We start from the raw sequence: 24,354 nt of genomic DNA on the forward strand, positions 1-24,354 counted from the left end.
GGTACCTTTTAAATTGAATACCGCCTCGGTAGCTTATTGGTAGTACGTCCGCTTCGAGTGCAGGAGGTCGTGGGTCCGATCCCCGGCCGCTTCATACCAGAGACGTAAAAAATGGTACTAGCAGCTTCCTCGCTTGGCGCTCAGCATTAAGAGGGTAGTGCTAGGACTGGTCAGCCCGGTGTCCGTATAATGTGACTGGGTGGGGTATCATGTCACGTGTCTATGGTATGATATTCCAGTGAGGCAGCACTATAAAGTTGGGCATTGTGCTCACTGCTACAAGTAGACACCGTCGTTTATATGACTGAAAAATTGTTGAAAAAGACATTAAACCCGAACACACACACACGCACCTTTTAAATTGGCATGTCTCTAGATTATAATTTAACATTTAATGAAATTGAGAAATCTATATAGTGAAACAGTAACAATTGAAACAGTGGCTCAAGCACAAGGGCTGGCTTAGAAATCCATGTGAACTTTGGCAGCCTGGATACTTTGAACATTTTGCTCATCTTGCAACTTTGCACAAGCAGTGTTTTACTACATTTTAATTTGTGTATCTAAATGTTTTTTCCAATTCTTGTGAATGGGAACAATAGTGATCAGTAAAAAAGTAGGATTTTTGTTGTACTTTGGTTTTAGCACTGACAACTAAACAAAAAAAAGATTAATCTAGGTAAGTTACAAGTAAAATTGAGGATGCTGTAGAGACAGACTGAATGTTGTGTAGTTTCAAACAGTTTTTCTCTTCAGATTTTTGCACTGCTTTTCCTGTTTGCAAAGAGACAAATCATGCGCTTTACACTGAAATCACGAAGGGGACCATATGTTTCTATTGGTTCAAATGCACCAAAGGTAGGTGGGAGTGTTTCACACTAAAATCAAAATGAGGACCCAATATATCTATTTGGTTCCAATGTAGCATGATTGCCATGGGAGTTTGTGCCAAGTACCCTATGTTTCTATTGGTTCAAATGCACCAAAGGTATTGTTTATATGAACAGGGCAATGATATTTCAGTGAAGAATGTTGAACAGTATATCAGTACTATGAGAATAAAAGAAATTACAAATTTAAATAGAGGTGATAATTTTGAGAAGGGAATGGAGATAACTTGAACATTAAACTGGTCTATATTATTATAGGCCCATGACTTACTATGGAATGCTGTTGTCCGCTCATCCACCAACATTTTTTTTTCTAGACTAATTCACAAAGTATAACAGCAACGGTTTTCAAAACTTTACAGGATGACTAAGCATCACTAGAGGAAGCCTGTAGTTGTCATACTTCATTAGGTACTACCTGTTATATGCTAAAGTTACTGCCCTTACTGGCAACTCCAGCCAAACAGTTCCCTATCAAGCTGGTCTTAGGATCAGTAACATAAGGTCTATAAGTGTGACTTACTGCTCAAGCATTATCATGGAGGTCTCATTGCTTTACAAAGTCTGTCTTGTAGGACATCTGTAAAGATGTACCACTACATGTTTTGTCTGATTTGTGTTAATCCCAGTATCAGTAGTATTTCAGTCCTAGATTCTATATATTTGTTGACTTGTTCTCTGTAGGAACACATGAATCAGAGGTAGAGGACAAACAACTTTGGTGACACTGAGCTCTGTCAGATCAAGTAGAAATCAAGTAGAATATTTGCTTCACCAGTGGGATCAAACTCGCAACCTCTTGGTTCATAGTCTTCAACTTTACCTATCTTCATAACCATGTCGATCATAGATCATGCAGTCAAAATATAGATAACTGTAACCAAGGCCTTTTACATCAGATACCCTGTTTTCTTGCATACCAGACGGGGATTTCTGGAGATTTCACCGGTGCTGGAAAACTCCATCTTACACCCCGGGGTGTAAGATGACTCTCGTGCAGTAAATGACGTATAACGAACTACATATGTACAGAATATGTGTGTAGTAATAATAATGTTTTTCGTAAAACGGGATAAAAATTAAATACCTTGATAGTTCCTCTTTGTTCCTTATAACATATTTCTCGATTCAAAAAACGTTATTTTAAGGAAATAACATAACGTTTCATTGCAGATGATAAAACAAAACCGGAACTCTTACGTTGTTTTCGTCTCTGTAACGTCATGACGTACTTCCTGTATACGGACGTAAAGTTCCCGCACTTTGTTAATACGCTACTATAAGAAAAAAGTGCTATAAGAAAATCATTTGTTTGAATTTATTTTTATGCCCCCGAAGGGAGGCATATAGTTTTTAGCTCATCTGATTTTTTGAAAAAAAATGATGAGTTATTGTCATCACTTGAGCGGTTGTCGGCGTCGGCGTTGCCTGGTTAAGTTTTATGTTTAGGTCAGCTTTTCTCTTAAACTATCAAAGCTATTGCTTTGAAACTTGGAATACTTGTTCACCATCATAAGCTGACCCTGTATACCAAGAAACATAACTCCATCTTGCTTTTTGCAAGATTTATGGCCCCTTTTGTACTTAGAAAATATCAGATTTCTTGGTTAAGTTTTATGTTTAGGTCAACTTTTCTCCTAAACTATCAAAGCTATTGCTTTGAAACTTGGAATACTTGTTCACCATCATAAGCAGACCCTGTACATCAAGAAACGTAACTCCATCTTGCTTTTTGCAAGAATTATTGCCCCTTTTTGACTTAGAAAATCATTTTTCTTGGTTAAGTTTTATGTTTAGGTCAGCTTTTACCCTAAACTATCAAAGCTATTCCTTTAAAACTTGCAACACTTGTTCACCATCATAAGCTGACCCTGTACAGCAAGAAACATAACTCCATCCTGCTTTTTGCAAGATTTATGGCCCCTTTTGGACTTAGAAAATATCAGATTTCTTGGTTAAGTTTTATGTTTAGGTCAACTTTTTCTCTTAAACTATCAAAGCTATTGCTTTAAAACTTGCAGCTCTTGTTCACCATCATAAGCTGACCCTGTACAGCAAGCAACATAACTCCATCCCGCTTTTTGCAATAATTATTGCCCCTTTTGGACTTAGAAAAATCATTTTCTGGGTTTAATATTATGTTTAAGTCAACTTTTCTCATAAACTATCAAAGCTATTGCTTTAAAACTTGCAACAGTTTTTCACCATCATAAGTGGACACTGTACATCAAGAAACATAACTCTATCCTGCTTTTTGCAAGAGTGATGGCCCTTTTTAGACTTAGAAAATCATGGGTAGGACAATATTTCTATTATACAAAAAAAATCAGATGAGCGTCAGCACCCGCAAGGCGGTGCTCTTGTTGAACCGTCTGTCAGTCTGTCGGTCTGTCAGTCTGTCCCCAATTTTCGTGTCCGGTCCATATCTTTGTCATCGATGGATGGATTTTCAAATAACTTGGCATGAATGTGTACCACAGTAAGATGACGTGTCGTGTGCAAGACCCAGGTCCGTAGCTCAAAGGTCAAGGTCACACTTAGACATTATAGGATAGTGCATTGATGGGCGTGTCCTGTCCATATCTTTGTCATCGATGGATGGATTTTCAAATAACTTGGCTTGAATGTGTACCACAGTAAGACGACGTGTCGCGCGCAAGACCCAGGTCCGTAGCTCAAAGGTCAAGGTCACACTTAGACTTTAAAGGATAGTGCATTGATGGGCGTGTCCGGTCCATATCTTTGTCATCCATGGATGGATTTTCAAATAACTTGGCATGAATGTGTACCACAGTAAGACGACGTGTCATGCGCAAGACCCAGGTCCGTAGCTCAAAGGTCAAGGTCACACTGAGACGTTAAAGGTCATTTTTCATGATAGTGCATTGATGGGCATGTCCGGTCCATATCTTTGTCATTCATGCATGGATTTTAAAATAACTACGCATGAATGTATGACACAGTAAGACGACGTGGCGTGCGCAAGACCCAGCTCCGTAGGTCAAAGGTCCTAAACTCTAACATCGGCCATAACTATTCATTCAAAGTGCCATCGGGGCATGTGTCATCCTATGGAGACAGCTCTTGTTTTACTCTTCTTTGTTGAATATGGTATGCAAGAAAAAGATTCTATCACTTGCTGTAGGTGCAGATGGGAATATCCGGCTCTCGGGTAACAGTTTACGCGGTCACTCGGCTGGAGCCTCGTAACTGCCTAAACAGTTATCCTCGAGACCGGAAATTCCCATCTGCACCTACATCCAGTGAAAGAATCTTATAATCTGCCTCTACATAACAATTTATAGTTTTAATCAACTCTTGCTGTAGAATCATGCCATGTTTTCTTGTTTAAGGTATTGAGACAGGAGATATTTAGACGTCTAGATCGAGTACCAGAAATCAAACATGAACCAAAGTTGTTGAACCCTACTATGGAACAGGATGCCAAATCAGGTACTTTGCATTGTTCATAATTTTGTAATGCAATGGATTTATATACATATTATGTAATTAATTTATCCCTTTATAATTTGATAGATCAGATGGAATTTTATTCCAGCAGTAAGACACAGGTCTAGGAACCTATGGTCACAAGTTCGAGTGTCTACTGCTCAAACTTGTTTTGATGAGGCTTTAAGTTAAGGTCTAATGAGGATACACATTGCACTTAAGACTAGAATTGTGTTCATAGGACATGGATACCCCCACATACTGTGACATCTTCTATATAGCAAAAACTATTAAAAGGCCATCACTGCTGTAAAAATATTCACAGAAAAAAATCCTTCTTTTATGATCATCTTCACATCAAGCTTGTTCATCTGTGAAAGTTTAAGGTATGACCCCTCTGATGGTGAATATTTCAAATGTTCAGAATAATGTTACAGCAATATACTGTATCCAGTGAGAGACTCAGGGCTAGCACTGGGTTGAAAAAAGTTTGAGCCAAATTTTTACGCCGCGGATCGAAGAGGCTCGCACGCCCATTCGTGTGTCCACGACAGGGCTTTGGCGGGGAACTTTTAGGCTTTAAGGTATTTCAGATGCTTAGATTGCAGCACAAAACACCATTTTCCACAAATGTTAAATCATACTAAATGCTTCTTAAGGTGAAGAAGGTGTAATGAGCGGGATTTTCAAAAACAAGTTACATCCTAGATAACATATGTAGATAACAGCAAAAGGTGATCTTTATCTGATGTACAATTATTGAAAAGATCAGATGCACACTTTTTACGCAAATGACGTCGAAATTTCACCTTTAAGCCTAATCGGAAATAGTTGTGACGTTGCCGTTTTCATGGCGATTAATTTAGTCTCGGGGCATTCATTTTATTTAAAAAGTTTTTTTTGATGTAATTTTCAAATACATACTCCCGCTATTCGCTGAAGGAATGCTTATTTTATGCAAAAATCATGCCAAAATCTTTCTATGAAATTATTGTTTTTCATGCGGAATGACTAAGTAGTGTACAAAAACTGGTCCATAGAATTTTTTAAAAAACTAATATTATCTTATAAATTTATTTTACTGTAAAATGAGCAAATAAAAATCATGGGTCACCGACTTCGTTTTCGCAGTATTGTCATAAATTCTACCCTACCCCCATTTTCTGGTGAATGTTTCAAACATAAAAAATCATAAGAAAATCATTTGATAAATCAATGAAATACACTTCTACCAGATAAATGTTAGCCCACAGCTACACTGACTGCACGCGAGTTTGTTAAGTGGTAAGTTTGAGGCTGACTCTTTCTGATTAATTAAGTTGTAGCCATAAATCTTAGCATGTGTTGTTCCAAAATCTGACCTCTCCGGAAATGACGTTTCTTGTATAAATTGGGAGCATGCATTTACTGGTCCATAGAATTTTTTTGAAAATTTACACAATTATTTTTAAGGCATTTCTCAGCAAAATAACGAAAAAAAAGTCCTTGACTACCGACTTCGTTTTCGAGCTTAGTCATTCTGTTTTAAAAAATCTAATATTTCTAAAACATACTTTCATTCTTGTATTTCCAAATCATTATATTTCATAGTTGTCTTTATCACGTGAATATATGTGGTAATTTTCAAGTTACCTTCTTAGATCGTATAATTGCGAGACAAAACACAATTAAGCAAGTGCATATACATGTACATATACAAATATTCGGTCGAAAATAATCTGAATTTTCAATGTATTCCGTGGTGAAAAGAAAGCCGTACATTTTTTCTTTCGCATGAATTGTTAGGACATATTTCAAGAGGATATGTTTTTAAGTATAATATACGGTGCAACTGGTGGTAAATGATTTCTTTGCATAGAGAATGTAACAATATGAAATATATCTTTTTATGTGCCCTATCCAAGTTATGTTTGGTCGGGGCAATTAGTGTTTCCCTCGCCCGTCCGTCCGTCGGTCCGAAATAGTGTCCGACATATCTAAGAAAGTATTGACCCAGAGTAATCAAACCTCACAGGATCAGTATTTCCATTTGAGTATATAATGATTTAATTTGATCTCACACAGTCAAATGGCCCTTGACGTAGTCGAAAATATACATAAAATTGTGTCGCATGTGTCTCATTAAGTGCTTCAAGATTTTTGTTACATTTATCTTAAAAAATGATAGAGACATGAAACCATGTAGGAATAATATGCAGCATGTAAAGTATTAACATATTCGGGACTGAGCAACCGCCAAATACTTGCTTTTGCTATAATTTATCTTTTGGAACTGCTGCATCTAAACAAACCTGCTACAGAGATGTTGTCAGTAATAAATGTTGAGCAAGTTTATACCGTTAGGGAGTTCGGAAACAATAACAGTTAAATTGCCGGTAAATCATTACTACCTACAATACAAAACAAAACACAAACCTCAAAAGTTTTTCATAATTTTTCATTTTTATTATGACAATACGTTTGATAACTGCTATGGTTGTATGTTATACAGCAATGATATTAAATGTCTGATTGATTAATAAAATTTATACACATCAGCAGTCTTCAAAATATATATAAATTTTGACATGCCTTTCATAATTCTCAAGTGTACCCATTATCACATAGAACATGAAGTTTTTGTGAGTTACAAAAATGTTGAATTCCCTATGTTTGTAAACATTATCGTTGGTGTTTGCATCTATTCATAAATTATAGCCTCGTTTCAGAGCATTCTTCTGAGGAAAAAAACGAAGATGCGCGACGGATTCGCAAGCAGTCATTCTTATAATACAGGTAATAAACAGCTATACTACAAGTTTTCTGGGGGGACAATTTAGGCCCTTCCAAAATAAATGTGTTTTCAAAACTTCATACGCAAAGGTATTCAGTCTATCTTTTTTCAGCATAGTTCTAAGAATATAGACTTTATATATGACACTGTCAATTTGAAACTAAAAATCTTGTATATCTCATATTTTTCATGCAAATCGGGTATAATTACCATCAAGGAAATACAAAAAATACAGTTATTTTGTGCAAGTGGTGCATCTTTAAACGGGATATTCGTTTGGATGAATTTTAAAAACACGTGATCCCCGATTAAAAGCGATAAACACGAAAGTAGAACAAAATAACCACCCATGTCAGCCAAAGAAAATACCAAAAAAAAACAACAAAAACATCATTCGTTTTTCTGCACATGTTTTGACTTCAAACGAATTTTGCACGGCTATTGTAATGTTTAGTAGTATGTTTCAAAATATGTAGTCTTTTTTAAAGATTTATTCTTTTTTATTCGTCTTTATTTGGCACCTATAACCACCAAGATTATCCAGCCGAGAATAATGAAAAAAAAAAAAAAAAAATAACGTCCGGTGTATCGCCCGCCCGCATCGTTCGGCACCATTTTGTTTCTTAAAAGAACGTAATGACGCGACGTTGCGAAGCGTAGCGTTTGGCGTTCCGCCAGACGTCGCTGAATTACACCTTCTTCACCTTAACTGAATGGTCTGTCCTTGTGTAATAATAAGCAAAACATTGCATCAAGGATAAATATATTTTTAACCATAATTTATATCATTTCTCAATAAATTAACAATATATTATATACATGTAACTACTGAGACAACTCTTAAGCAATGTTTTTATTTATTAGTTTTGAAATAAATCACACAAACTTACAAGTAATGGCTATAATGTGTCACAAAAATAAACAGTCCTGCATTCAAATACAACAAAATGTTTTTTGCAAAATGATACATGTTGACTAGTTCCACGATACAGAAGCACAACACAAATATTTAACTATTTCATGTACAGTACAATAATGTTCCTTTACTGTCTCTATGTTTAGTATCACATCATATCCTAGTATTTATTACTGTAGCACATGCTAGTTAAGCTATTTTTTCCCAGTGCAGAGACATATCTGCTAAAAAAGATCCACAAGCGCCGAGACAAACTACACCAAATCGCAATGCCCAATAGGAAATTCAGACCCAAAACTAAGCATGAAAGAAACAAACTCCTGCGAAATTTTAATAAATGGGTTATAAATTTGTCAAATACCAACCTAAACCTAGATGAACAAGAGCACCGCCTTGCGGGTGCTGACGCTCATCTGATTTCTTTTTGTGTAATAGAAATATGTCCTAGCCCATGATTTCTTAATCTAAAAAGGGCCATCATTCTTGCAAAAAGCAGGATAGAGTTATGTTTCTTGATGTACAGTGTCCACTTATGATGGTGAAAAACTGTTGCAAGTTTTAAAGCAATAGCTTTGATAGTTTATAAGAAAAGTTGACTTAAACATAATACTCAACCAAGAAAATGATTTCTAAGTCCAAAAGGGGCAATAATTTATTGCAAAAGCAGGATGAGTTATGTTGCTTGCTGTACAGGGTCAGCTTATGATGGTGAACAAGTGTTGCAAGTTTCAAAGCAATAGCTTTGATAGTTTAAGAGAAAAAGTTGACCTAAACATAAACTTAACCAAGAAATCTGATATTTTTCTAAGTCCAAAAGGGGGCCCTAAATCTTTCAAAAAGCGGACGGAGTTTATGTTTCTTGCTATACAGGGTCAACTTATGATGGTGAACAAGTGTTGCAAGTTTTAAAGCAATGCTTTGATAGTTTAGGATAAAAGCTGACCTAAACATAAACTTTTAAACCCAAAAAAACTGATTTTCCCAAGTCCAAAGGGCAATGAATCTTGCAAAAAGCAAGATGGAGTTATGTTTCTTGATGTACAGGGTCTGCTTATGAGGTGAACAAGTATTCCAAGTTTCAAAGCAATAGCTTTTATAGTTTAGGAGAAAAGTTGACCCAAACATAAAACTTAACCAAGAAATCTGATATTTTCTAAGTACAAAAGGGGCCATAAATCTTGCAAAAAGCAAGATGGAGTTATGTTTCTTGCTATACGGGGCAGCTTATGATGGGGAACAAGTATTCCAAGTTTCAAAACAATAGCTTTGATAGTTTAGGAGAAAAGCTGACCTAAACATAAAACTTAACCAGGCAACGCCGACGCAGACGCCGACGCCGACGCCGACAACCGCTCAAGTGATGACAATAACTCATCATTTTTTTTCAAAAAATCAGATGAGCTAAAAAGCAATTTTATGTAGAGGTCTGTCATTTTGCCCAACTCCAGTAAAGTCGGACAGTATTGAATTTCATAAGAGATACACTGCTATTTAATAGACGTATAAGACTAGCACAGTTTTTAGCTCATCTGATTTTTTGAAAAAAAATGATGAGTTATTGTCATCACTTGAGCGGTTGTCGGCGTCGGCGTCGGCGTCTGCGTCGGCGTTGCCTGGTTAAGTTTTATGTTTAGGTCAGCTTTTCTCCTAAACTATCAAAGCTATTGCTTTGAAACTTGGAATACTTGTTCACCATCATAAGCTGACCCTGTATAGCAAGAAACATAACTCCATCTTGCTTTTTGCAAGATTTATGGCCCCTTTTGTACTTAGAAAATATCAGATTTCTTGGTTAAGTTTTATGTTTAGGTCAACTTTTCTCCTAAACTATCAAAGCTATTGCTTTGAAACTTGGAATACTTGTTCACCATCATAAGCAGACCCTGTATATCAAAACATAACTCCATCTTGCTTTTTGCAAGATTTATTGCCCCTTTTGGACTTAGAAAATCAGTTTTCTTGGTTAAGTTTTATGTTTAGGTCAGCTTTTATCCTAAACTATCAAAGCTATTGCTTTAAAACTTGCAACACTTGTTCACCATCATAAGTTGACCCTGTATAGCAAGAAACATAACTCCGTCCTGCTTTTTGCAAGATTTATGGCCCCTTTTGGACTTAGAAAATATCAGATTTCTTGGTTAAGTTTTATGTTTAGGTCAACTTTTTCTCTTAAACTATCAAAGCTATTGCTTTGAAACTTGCAACACTTGTTCACCATCATAAGCTGACCCTGTACAGCAAGCAACATAACTCCATCCTGCTTTTTGCAATAATTATTGCCCCTTTTGGACTTAGAAAATCATTTTCTTGGTTGAGTATTATGTTTAAGTCAACTTTTCTCATAAACTGTCAAAGCTATTGCTTTAAAACTTGCAACAGTTTTTCACCATCATAAGTGGACACTGTACATCAAGAAACATAACTCTATCCTGCTTTTTGCAAGAATGATGGCCCTTTTTAGACTTAGAAAATCATGGGTAGGACAATATTTCTATTAAACAAAAAAATCAGATGAGCGTCAGCACCCGCAAGGCGGTGCTCTTGTTTCAAGATTCCATAACTGATCAACATGGGGATAAGTTCAAAATTAGCTCTGAATGGACACCTAAAGCAGGAAAGTGCACAGATCTAGAAGCGTACGTTCTACATATAAACAACATTTTACTAAATTGGCATAAGAAAAATATCAATTCTAACATATCTGAAAATGAAAGAATAGTGATCACATCTCTAGCTAATAATCTAGACATCGTCATCAAACCTGCAGACAAGGGAGGAGCAGTTGTAATTTTTAACAAAGAGGACTATATACGTGAAGGTCTAGGACAACTGAATGACCCTATGTCAACTAATTTCTTAAACTATCTTAAGAAATATGATCTTTTCCCGCTTAAACACATACATAACCTGCAACCTGAATATTGCCGTACACCTATTTTCTACATGCTCCCAAAAATACACAAGAAAAACAATCCTGGTTGACCCATCGTCTCCGCCTGTAATGGACCTACAGCAAAACTTTCTAAGTTTGTGGACTTCAATATAAAACCGTTAGCACAAAATGTACCCTCTTACATCAAATATACCAATGATTTCTTACTGAAGCTGAAGAAGTTAGGTCGCATACCACCACATTCCTTATTAGTTACAATTGACTTAAGCGCACTATACACATCAATACCACACACAGAAGGCATCAAAGCACTAAAACATGCTTTAGACACAAGAACCACCGACAACCCCAAATCTTGGATCATACTCTGTTCATGATTTTTATCTTAAAGAAAACATGCTTCCAATTCAACAAGAAATATTACAAACATTGGGAACCACAATGGGAATGAAATGCGCCTCTAGTTATGCAGTACCCTTCATAGCACACCTAGAATCAAGATTCATGGAAACACAGAAGCTAAAACCCATGACATGGTGGAGATATATCGATGACATATTCATGGTCTGGCCACACTCCCGCAAGGATTTGATCCTTCATGATGGCCCTAAACACTTTCCACGAAACAATCAAGCAACGAGAATCAAGCAAATTCCTTTGACGTCATGGTCCTAAAAGACGAATATGGTAACCTGAACACAAAATTGTACACAAAACCTACCAATGCACATATGTATCTACATTATACTTCGTTCCATCCACAACAGAAGAGCAGCATACCATATAACCAGGCAATCCAGCTTAGAAGAATATGTAGTACGGATCAATTTTGTAACGAATGCACGCTCCAGCTACAGAGAAATCTATCTGAAAGAGGATATCCAACAAGAATAATAAAAAAAGCCATTAAGAAGGCAGTGCAAATTGACAGACAGGCTCTCCTGGAAGAGATTAAGGAAACAACACAAGATAAGAAAACAGTACCATTCATATACATGTACAATCCAAATAACCCGCCCGTCTGCAAAAGTTTCAGTACCTCCTGCATGAAAATGAAACAAAAAAATTCATAAGGAACACTTTGATCATAGCTTTGATATATCGGTAAATCAGAGACAGAGGAAAGGTACGCCCTACTTTAAATTATGTGAAATTTGTGGACTTGCATTCAACAATTCAAGTACATTCTATAGACATTCAAAAATACATAGGGACCAGCCCAAAGAAGAAGCAAATATAAGGTATGAATGCTCGTGATGTCACAAAACTTACAAAAAGCTTGAATACCTGAGGAAACACTCATGCAAAACTTTTCACATCAAGATAGCAAACATCAAAACTATACAAGAACTGCCCAAAATCAAACCAGGAAAAACACCAACTGACACTGCAACAGAGACGATCCCGCTGAAGAACCTGAAATTCAGAGTAGTTCCAGGGAAGAAAAAATGACTTACTGATGTACCAATCGGTACACCCGTGGAGAAATGTACATTTGACACTCTGCCACCAATTTCACCTCTACCACTATCTCCGATCCCGGACACCAACATCACAGAACCTATGGACCTGGATTTAAGAGCACAACACCCTGACACTGACCCAAGAAACTGTATAAACATAGACTTACCTCACAAATCATATAGCACAGAAACAGTTTGTTTGGACGAAACTGGGACATTCTTGGAACTTAATGAACAGATCATTAGTGTCCACTACATAAATGGAATATTGAAGAACACAGACTGACTTTCATTATCTTTTATTATTATTTACATTTTGGCAATATTCCAAATTTAGTCTATAAATAGTAACAAATGTTTCTAATTTTAGTAACAAATGTCATGAATATGATGGTATAAAATTGTACTTTAGTTAACATTTTTCTAATATGTACATCCTGATGAAGGTTCATAGAGAACCGAAACTAGTTATCTATAAATAAGTATGGTTAAAACCTTTCTGGTGTTCAGGGGTGTTGTACCTCAATTTTATTAATTCTTAGTTGTTATTTGAAGAATAAGTAGAGCTATCCTATTCACACCTTGGTTAAGTTTTTCGTACCAATCCACATTTTGACAAAACCTTTAGATAAAGCTTTGAAACTTCCAACACTTGTGTACCATCACCATGTCCAGTTCTAGGCAGGTATACATAACTCCATCAAGGATTTTGTCTGAATTATGGCCCCTTTTTATTTAGAAATCTTGGTTAAGTTTTTCGTACCAGTTCATATTTTGTGTAAACTGTTTGTCATATGGCTTTGAAACTTTGACCACTTGTTTACAGTCATAGTCTACATATGTAGGCAAGACTACATAACTAGAATATGGATTTTAGTTCAGTTATGGCCCTTTTTAGCTCCACTATTCGGAGAATAGGGTGCTATTCTACTCGCCCCAGCGTCGGCGTGTCACTTTCTTGGTTAAAGTTTTTCGGCAACCTTTGTTTTTCTGTCATGTCTTTGTTACTATTGCTTATAAATATCTTACTGTAATTTCACATAAAGATTGCCCAGCATTCAAACAAACAATATGCAATGGCTGGGCCCAAAATACCCAAGGTCAAGGTCACCAAGTTGTTAATCCCCCGCCACAAGTGGTGGGGGGTTATAGGAATGGTCTCCCTCCGTCCTTCTGTCTGTCCTTCCGTCTGTCCGTAACACTCGTGTCCGCTCCATATCTCCTAAACCCCATGAAGGATTTTCATGAAACTTGGGTCAAATGATCACCTAATCAAGACGATGTGCAGAACCCATGAGTCAGCCATGCCAGCTCAAGGTCAAGGTCACAACTCAAGGTCAAAGGTTTGAGCCTTCCATTTTGTGTCCTCTCTATTTCTCCTAAACCCCATGAAGGAATTTTATAAAACTTGGGTCAAATGATCACCTCATCATGACAATATGCAGAACCCATGAGTCAGCCATGCCCACTCAAGGTCAAGGTCACAACTGAAGGTCAAAGGTTTGAGCCTTCCTAAACCCCTTGAAGGATTTTCATCAAACTTTGGTCAAATGATCACCTCATCAAGGATATATGCAGAACCCATGAGTCAGCCATGCCGGCCCAAGGTCAAGGTCACAACTGAGGGTCAAAGGTTTGAGCCTACCATTTTGTGTCCGCTCTATATCTCCTAAACCCCTTGAAGGATTTTCATCAAACTTGGGTCAAATGATCACCTCATGAAGGCGATGTGCAAAACTCATGAGCCAGTCATACCAGCTCAAGGTCAAGGTCACAACTCAAGGTCAAAGGTTTTAGCCTTCCATTTCATGTCCGCTCTATATCTCCTAAACCCCTTCAAGAAATTTTATAAAACTTTGGTCAAATGATCACCTTATCAAAATGATGCGCAGAACTTATGAGTCAGCCATGCTGGCTCAAGGTCAAGGTCACAGCTTTGGGTCAAAGGTTTGAGCCTTCCATTTTATGTCCACTCTGTATCTCCTAAACCCCTTCAAGGATTTTCATCAAACTTGGGTCAAATGATCACCTCATCAAGAGCTCATGAGTCAGCCATGTCAACTCAAGGTCAAAGGTTTTAGCTCTGTATCTCCTAAACCCCTTTAAGGATTTTCATGAAACTTGGGTCAAATGATCACCTCATCAAGACGTTGTGCAGAATTCATGAGTCGGCCATATCAGTTCAAGGTCAAGGTCACAGCTAAAGGTCAAAGGTTTACCCTTTCACTATCCATAACAGACTGCCTTGTTATACTTGGTTTGTGTCCGGGCCATAACTTTGATATGCATGGTCTGATTTCAGAATAATTTCACACAAATGATAAGCATGGATAGATGATGTGTCACGCGCAAAAACCAGGTCCCTAGGTCTAAGATCAAGGTCACAGTCCTTGGTTGAACTTAGCCAATTTTCACTACATATATACTGATAATGTGGTCCTTGTGTCCGGTCCATAACTTTGACATGCATGGTCCGATTTCAAAATAATTTGACACAAATAATAAGCATGGATAGAAGATGTGTCGTGCGCAAAACCAGGTCCCTAGGTATAAGGTCAAGGTCACACTTAGAGGCCAAAAGTCACATACAAGATTGACTTTGTCCTGAGCATTTTCTTCTTCATGCATGGAGGGATTTTGATGTAAGTTCGCTCAGTTGTACACCAATCTGAGACAGAATGTCATGCGCAAGAACCAGGTCCCTAGTTTAGAATTACTTCCCTTAGTTGTTACTATAAATAGCTTACTGTGAAATCATTTTTATTCGCGTAGAACGAATTTTCACGTATTTCGCGCTAGGACCGATGCGCGAATTTAAGACCGCGCTATTATTATTTATTATTATTTTTTTCATTTCTAAAATTGAAAATGCGCGAATTAAAGCCCACGCGAAACAGTCCTTTTTCGCGTTTGCACGAAATTTCATGCCAGCGAATTTAAATGATTTCACAGTATATTGTAACTTTTTTATTACTTGTCGTAGGGAAAAATCAAGACCACTTTCTGTAGTACAACATGCATGTTACATCCAATTTTAGGATGTATTTTGACCTATCGCCACCTGGTAAGGATTTTTGTGTTGACTTAGAATTATTGTTATGCCCCTGAAGGGAGGCATATAATTTTTGAACCGTCTGTCAGTCTGTCGGTCTGTCCGCAGTTTTCGTGTCAGGTCCATATCTTTGTCATCCATGGATGGATTTTCAAATAACTTGGCATGAATGTGTACCACAGTAAGACGACATGTTGCGCGCAAGACCCAGGTCCGTAGCTCAAAGGTCAAGGTCACACTTAGACGTTAAAGGTCATTTTTCATGATAGTGCATGCGTGTCCGGTCCATATCTTTGTCATCCATGGATGGATTTTCAAATAACTTGGCATGAATGTGTACCACAGTAAGACAACTTGTCGCGCGCAAGACCCAGGTCTGTAGCTCAAAGGTCAAGGTCACACTTGGACGTTAAAGGTCATTTTTCATGATAGTGCATTCGTGTCCGGTCCATATCTTTGTCATCCATGAATGGATTTTCAAATAACTTGGCATGAATGTGTACCACAGTAAGACGACGTGTCCCGCGCAAGACCCACCTTGACGATATCTAGATCAAGTTCGAAACTGGGTTACGTGGGGTCAAAAACTAGGTCAGTATATCTAAAAATAGAAAAACGTTGTGACCTCTCTAGAGGCCATATTTCTCAATGGACCTTCATGAAAATTGGTCAGAATGTTCACCTTGATGATATCTAAGTCAAGTTTGAAACTGGGTCACGTGCAGTCAAAAACTAGGTCAGTAGGTCTAAAAATAGAAAAACTTTGTGACCTCTCTAGAGGCCATATTTTTCAAGAGATCTTCATGAATATTGGTCAGAATGTTCACCTTGATGATATCTAGGTCAGGTTCGAAACTGGGTCACGTGGGGTCAAAAACTAGGTCAGTAGATTTAAAAATAGAAAAACCTTGTGACCACTCTAGAGGCCATATTTTTCATGAGATCTTCATGAATATTGGTCAGAATGTTCACCTTGATGATATCTAGGTCAAGTTCGAAACTGGGTGACGTGGGGTCAAAAACTAGGTCAGTAGGTCTAAAAATAGAAAAACCTTGTGACCTCTCTAGAGGCCATATTTCTCAATGGATCTTCATGAAAATTGGTCAGAATGTTCACCTTGATGATATCTAGGTCAAGTTCGAAACAGGGTCACGTGCGGTCAATAACTAGGTCAGTAGATCTAAAAATAGAAAAACTTTGTGACCTCTTTAGAGGCCATATTTTTCAAGAGATCTTCATGAATATTGGTCAGAATGTTCACCTTGATGATATCTAGGTCAGGTTCGAAACTGGGTCATGTGGCGTCAAAAACTAGGTCAGTAGATCTAAAAATAGAAAAACCTTGTGACCACTCTAGAGGCCATATTTTTCATGAGATCTTCATGAATATTGGTCAGAATGTTCACCTTGATGATATCTAGGTCAAGTTCGAAACTGGGTGACGTGGGGTCAAAAACTAGGTCAGTAGGTCTAAAAATAGAAAAACCTTGTGACCTCTCTAGAGGCCATATTTCTCAATGGATCTTCATGAAAATTGGTCAGAATGTTCACCTTGATGATATCTAGGTCAAGTTTGAAACTGGGTCACGTGTGGTCAAAAACTAGGTCAGTAGGTCTGAAAATAGAAAAACTTTATGACCTCTCTAGAGGCCATATTTTTCATGGGATCTTTATGAAAATTGGTCAGAATTTTTTATCTTGATGATATCTAGGTCACATATGCTCAAAAACTAGGTCACTATGTCAAATAATAGAAATAACGACGTCATACTCAGTTCAACACTGGGTCATGTGGGGATAGGTGAGCGATTCAGGACCATCATGGTCCTCTTGTTATGATCAACTTCCCTTGGCCAAGGGTCCTTCTTTTTGTTTGTTAGCAGTACCATGCCTGTGACCTTTCTCATGTTGCGGGGGCATCCGTGTCTGTCACACATTTCTAGTCTGTTTTGGCCCTTTCAGCCATATAGAGGTTTCATATATGATTTGATTTGATACAAACTTGCTTGATGATCTCTAGGCCAGGTTCGAAACTGGGTCATGTGGAGTCAAAAACTAGCTCACCAGGTCAGATCAAAGGAAAAGCTTGTTAACACCCAAGTGGCCACATTTATGACTCTATTTTTTATGAAACTTGTTCATAGTGTTTATTTTGGTGGTTCCTATGCCAAGTTCGAAACAGGATCATGTGGATCAAAAATTAGGTCACCCGTTCAAATCAAAGGAAAAGCTTGTTTACACTTTAGAGGCCACATTTAGTTTGGAAACCAGTTTAGGAAATACAACCTTGCCATTTGTCAGTTTCAAAAGTGAGCTCAGAACCAGCCAGTCAGATGCAGGAGATTTGAGACTGGTCTTCAAACTCAGTTTTATAAACTTGAGTCTGTGTCTTAAACACACAGATAACCTTGAGCTCAGGTCTTAAACACACAGATAACCTTAAGCTCAGGTCTTATTCACACAGATAACCTTGAGCTCTAGTCTTATACATGCAGATAGCATTGGGCTTTGGTCTTACACACACAGATAAACTTGAGCTCTTGTCTTATACACACAGATGACCTTGAGCTCTGGCCTTATAGGGAAAGGCAATGTTTTTCTAAAGTTTCATCAGCTGGGATTTCTTAAATCATTTAAAGAAGTGAAAGAATTTTCAGAATTGGAGTAAAAATGAGAATGTTATGAGCATTTAAATATTTGGTCAAATTGGTGGCCATTTTGTTTCCATGACAACAGAAAACAAAATGGTGGATTTATTAAATTTTTATATACACATTTGAACTGTATTTACTTATTTCTGTAAAATAATTTCTCAACTTTTTCCAGCTATAATGAAAGAAGTTATCAGTTTTACACCTTACACTCAAGAAACATACGAAAATAATCCATTTAAAAGGTTTTTTGCTAAATAAAGAATTCAGCAGTGTGCAAATGACGAACTGCCATATCTTTTTCAATAATGGTCCGATTTAAAAAAAATTTCAGCATTATGAAAGTCTTTATGATGGCTTTCATGTAGAATTACTTATTTTCAGGCTTTCCTTACCCTTTTAACACACAGATGATCTTGAGGTCAGGTTTTAAACACACAGATGATCTTGAGATCAGATTATAAACACACAGATAATCTTGCGCTCCGGTCTTAAACACACAGATGATCTTGAGATCAGGTTTTAAACACACACGTAATATTGAGCTCAGGTCTTTTACACACAGATAATATTGAGCTCAGGTCTTTTACACACAGATAATATTGAGCTCAGGTCTTTTACACACAGATAATCTTACATCTCCTCTAGTTTTATAGGACAACCATTTATTTATTTCAGGGCCAAATCATTTCTACTATAGAATGAAAGCAGTGGATGCATTTTCCAGGTTTGGTAAGTCTCTATTATGTTGTGTAAATGGAAGGATGGAGGAATTATTAATATGTAAAAATGCTTTTGTCTTCTAAGTATCCATGTTATGTATGGAAAGATTAAGAAGTCTTGTTTTTACCCAAAAATATAAATGAGTGGCTTTAACAAATTAGTTGTATTCCCTGTGAGTTCTCCTGACACATTCAATATAATCAGGACATTTATGAATTGACAATATGTTTGTCAGTTTGTATTGATAAAGAAAAAATGTAAAATGAGGCAAAAAAAGCAAAGATAAATAAAAAATGTTTACATTAAATATTCCAAAGAAACAAATATGACTTGACTTTAATATTAATATAACTTTACTATTCTTAGATTACAACAGAAAAAAAGTGTTATCTAATCTTGAATTTAACTGGTGTGGAACTGTTTCTTTCTGCCTTTAGTTTCTTTGTAGTTTATCAATATTTGTCAGTAGATACATTGATATATCGATGTGTTATCAGTATTTGTCAATAGATATATTGATATGTCTATGTATTTTCAGTATTTGTCAGTAGATATATTGATATATCGATGTATTATCAGTATTTGTCAGTAGATATATTGATAGATATATTGATATATCTATGCATTATCAGTATTTGTCAGTAGATATATTGATATATCGATGCATTATCAGTATTTGTCAGTAGATATATTGATATATCGATGCATTATCAGTATTTGTCAGTAGATATATTGATATATCGATGCATTATCAGTATTTGTCAGTAGATATATTGATATATCTATGCATTATCAGTATGTCAGTAGATATATATTATATTGATAGAAAATGTTTCAGTGAATGACAGCCATGATATTTTTACTATAGATGATGCATTAAGACGAGAGGTACCGGCAGCATGTAGGCATCCTAACCAGACTATGAGAGATTACCTGACTACAATATACCCTGAGTATTTATCTATAGCACCTACAGAACTTGTCACACAATTCATAGATTTATATGAACATGCAAGACATAAACCTGAGGTAAAGTACATCCTTCGGTACTGTAGAATAAATAATGGTATGTCATTCATCGGTATATAACGTTAAAGAATTTCCAGAGAATATTGAATTTATAGTCAACATAATTATTGTCTTAGAAGGAGATCAACAAGAGGGCCATGATGGCCCTATATCGCTCACTAGAGTTGATCTGGCCTATTGACCAAGTTTTTTAACCCAAATGACCCACTTTCGAATTTGACCTAGAGATCATCAAAACAAACATTCTGACAAAGTTTCATAAAGATTGAGTAACAACTGTGGCCTCTAGAGTGTTCACAAGCTTTTCCTTTGATTTGACCAGGTGATCTAGTTTTTGATCCCACATGACCCAGATTCGAACTTGAACTATAGATCATCAAGACAAACATTCTAATTCTCATGAGTTTCAAACTTAAATTGCGGTCTCTAGAGTGTTAACAAGGTTTCCTTTGATCTGGCCTAGTGACGTAGTTTTTAACCCTACATGACCCAGTTTCAAATTAGACCTAGAAATCATCTAGACAAACATTCTGACTCAGTTTCATAAAGATTGATTCAAAACTATTGCCTCTGGAGTGTTCACAAGCTTCTCCTTTGATTTGACCATGTGACCTAGTTTTAGACCCCATCTGACCCAGATTCGAACTTGACCTAGAGATCATCAGGAAAAACATTCAGTTTCATAAAGATTGAGTCACAACTGTGGCCTCTAAAGTGTTCACAAGCTTTTCCTTTGATCTGGCCTACTGACCTAGTTTTTGATCCAACATGACTCAGTTTCAAAGTTGGCCTAGACATCATCAAGACAAACATTCTGACCAAGTTTCATAAAGACTGGGTCACAACTGCGGCCTCTAGAGTGTTCACCAGCTTTTCCTATGATCTGGCCTATTGACCTAGTTTTTGACCCCACATGACCCAGTTTAGAACTTGACCTAGAGATCATCAAGGCAAGCATTCTGACCAAGTTTCATAAAGACTGAGTCACAACTGTGGCCTCTAGAGTGTTCACAAGCTTTTCCTTTGATTTGACCAGGTGACCTAGTTTTTGACCCCACCTGACCCAGTTTCGAACTTGACCTAGAAATCATCAAGATAAACATTCTGACCAAGTTTCATAAAGATTGGGTCATAACTGTGGCCTCTAGTGTTCACAAGCTTTTCCTTTGATCTGGCCTGCTGACCTAGTTTTTTTTAACCCACATGACCCAGTTTCGAACTTGACCTAGAGATCATCAAGACTAACATTCTGACCAAGTTTCATAAAGATTGGATCACAACTGTGGCCTCTAGAATGTTCACAAGGCAAATGTTGACTGACGACGGATGACACACCCCGAACAATGACCAGTCACAATAGCTCACCTTGAGTTCTTTGTGCTCTGGTGAGCTAAAAATTGGTTCCAGTTTTTCTGCTACTGCTTGATCCACCCTTTAAAAAACTGAATTTCCTCAATTTTGTCCTGTGATAACTTTAGAAGTACAAGATATTTTTTCATGAAACCTGGTACATGGATAATGAGAATATGCACATTCTTTTAATTTTTTGCTGTAGCAAATGTGGTTTCTATGGCAAAAAATAGTCCAAAGGTATTACTAAAAGGTGCATTCTTTGATAACTTTAAAAGTGCAAATTAAAGATTTTTTATGAACTTTGGTTAACAAGTAGAAGGCAGTGTGAAGAACATGCACATTATTTTCTCCAATTGCCCGTCATTCTGTTCATCTGTCTGTCACTTACTGTGCATTCTGTCATAACTTAAGAAAGCACAAGATATTTTTTATGAAACATGATAGATGGATTGATGGCAAAAATGTGGTCCTTTACCAAAATCTGTTTTCTTCAATATATTCGATACTAAAGTGGCACCAGAGCTTTTATGTGGTGCAGAACTATGGGGTACAAAAGAACGCAATTCTTTAGAACTTGTTCACAACTATGCATGTGAGAGATATATGTGCGTTAAACAAAACACTTCAAATGCAGCAGTATTAGGAGACTGTGGCCGTTATCCACTGTTTATAGCAGTAGCCAAACGCTGTATTAAATATTGGTTGAAAATACTGAAAATGCAGAATTATAGACTTGTAAAAATATGGTATAATATGTTGTTAGTATTTGACGAGATGGGTAAAACAGCATGGGCTACTGGTATTAAGGATCTATTAAATGTTAATGGATTTGGATATCTTTGGAACCAACAGTCAGTTACCAATGAAACAATGTTTATCAAGTCATTTGTTAATCGGTTGTGTGGCCAGTACAGACAAAATTGGAATAGTCATATAAATAACAGCCCTAAGTTATCAACCTATTGTTTGTTTAAGTATGACTTTAAACATGAAGAGTACTTATCTGTAATTACAATACGTAAATTAGCAAAAATACGTACATCCTCGCATGGCTTAGAAATAAAACGAGGGAGGTATAATAATACAGCAAGGGAGGATCGTATATGTAAGATATGCCAGATGGCATTTGAGACAGAATACCATGATATAAGACGACAGTATTTGCCGGCAAAATATTACATAAATCCAAATATACATAAATTCAATATTCTTATGAGCACAAGGTCCGAGATATTGTTAAATAATTTGGCAATATTCATATACCATGCTTTCACAAAGCGAAAAGCAAATTTGTAATAGATAAAAAAAAATTTTGCTGATGCTATTTTTAGCTCACCTGTCACAAAGTGACAAGGTGAGCTTTTGTGATCGTGCGGTGTCCGTCCGTGCGTCAGTGCGTGCGTCCGTCCGTAAACTTTTGCTTGTGACCACTCTAGGGGTCACATTTTTCATGGGATCTTTATGAAAGTTGGTCAGAATGTTCATCTTGATGATATCTAGGTCAAAATCGAAACTGGGTCACGTGCCTTTAAAAACTAGGTCAGTAGGTCTAAAAATAGAAAAACCTTGTGACCTCTCTAGAGGCCATATATTTCACAAGATCTTCATGAAAATTGGTCAGATTGTTCACCTTGATGATATCTAGGTCAAGTTTGAAACTGGGTCACGTGCCTTCAAAAACTAGGTCAGTAGGTCAAATAATAGAAAAACCTTGTGACCTCTCTAAAGGCCATATTTTTCATTGGATCTGTATGAAAATTGGTCTGAATGTTCATCTTGATGATATCTAGGTCAAGTTTGAAACAAGGTCATGTGCGGTCAAAAACTAGGTCAGTAGGTCTAAAAATAGAAAAACCTTGTGACCTCTCTAGAGACCATACTTGTGAATGGATCTCCATAAAAATTGGTCAGAATGTTCACCTTGATGATATCTAGGTCGAATTTGAAACTGGGTCACGTGCCTTCAAAAACTAGGTCAGTAGGTCAAATAATAAAAAAACCTTGTGACCTCTCTAGAGGCCATACTTTTCATGGGATCTGTATGAAAGTTGGTCTGAATGTTCATCTTGATGATATCTAGGTCAAGTTTGAAACTGGGTCAACTGCGGTCAAATACTAGGTCAGTAGGTCTAAAATTATTAAAATCTTTTGACTTCTCTAGAGGCCATATTTTTCAATGGATCTTCATGAAAATTGATCTAAATGTTCACCTTGATGATATCTAGGTCAGTTTCGAAACTGGGTCATGTGCGGTCAAAAACTAGGCCAGTAGGTATAAAAACAGAAAAACCTTGTGACCTCTCTAGAGGCCATATTTTTCATGAGATCTTCATGGAAATTAGTGAGAATGTTCACCTTGATGATATCTAGGTTAAATTCAGAACAGGGTCACGTATCTTCGAAAACTAGGTCAGTAGGTCAAATAATAGAAAAACCTTGTGACCTCTCTAGAGACCATATTTTTCGATGGATCTTCATGAAAATTGGTCAGAATTTTTATCTTAATAATATCTAGGTCAAGTTCAAAACTGGGTCACATGAGCTCAAAAACTAGGTCACTATGTCAAATAATAGAAAAAACGACGTCATACTCAAAACTGGGTCATGTGGGAAGAGGTGAGCGATTCAGGACCATCATGGTCCTCTTGTTGTTAATAGTGCTTAAGGGGACGCATAATTTGAAATTAGAAAAAAGTGGGTGGGGTATGATAAAATTTACCTGCAAAAAAGTACAAGGTTTTGGTACATATAGTTAATACATTATTATTCCTTGTGTATAAGTATAACGACGTCACGTCCGTTGTTTTTATTGTTATTCTTCCCTGAGGAAGGCTTAACGCCGAAATGTTGGAAGTTAATAATTATCTATGAACAAACGCTACACGTGTTGTTGTTGATTTTTCTTATTTGTGTATAAGTAAAAATATTCAAATACTACTTCTTACATTTAAACACATAACAAAGAAATAGGCTTATATTTGAATGCCATACGTTTATACCTAATGTTTTGGAAAGATACATTCTTGTTAGTTTTTGTAGATATTACACATGTGTATAAGTAATAATTATGTCTCCCCCAGGAGACATATTGTTTTTGCCCTGTCCGTCCGTCCGTCCGTCTGTCCGTCCATCCTTCCATCCGTCCGTACGTCACACTTCA

At 36.8% G+C, this 24,354-nt stretch overlaps 1 protein-coding gene across 5 annotated transcripts in view; it reads left to right on the top strand.

The window, feature by feature from the left end:
* Nucleotides 1–24,354, top strand: part of LOC123566557 (protein C1orf43 homolog) — a 74,705-nt gene that overhangs the window by 31,624 nt on the left and 18,727 nt on the right. For 3 of the 5 annotated variants that reach the window (XM_045360775.2, XM_053549749.1, XM_053549750.1), the window contains exons 3-6: nt 757–858; nt 4,244–4,343; nt 18,768–18,821; nt 19,681–19,841. In XM_045360775.2, the coding sequence (XP_045216710.2) occupies nt 757–858; nt 4,244–4,343; nt 18,768–18,821; nt 19,681–19,841 (417 nt within the window). Of the gene's footprint in view, nt 1–756; nt 859–901; nt 989–4,243; nt 4,344–7,048; nt 7,116–18,767; nt 18,822–19,680; nt 19,842–24,354 lie in introns of those variants that run through there. The other 2 variants (XM_045360777.2, XM_045360778.2) reach the window with 2 other exon arrangements.

The sequence above is a fragment of the Mercenaria mercenaria genome, chromosome 8 (assembly GCF_021730395.1).
Source record: "Mercenaria mercenaria strain notata chromosome 8, MADL_Memer_1, whole genome shotgun sequence".
NCBI classification, from domain to species: domain Eukaryota; kingdom Metazoa; phylum Mollusca; class Bivalvia; order Venerida; family Veneridae; genus Mercenaria; species Mercenaria mercenaria.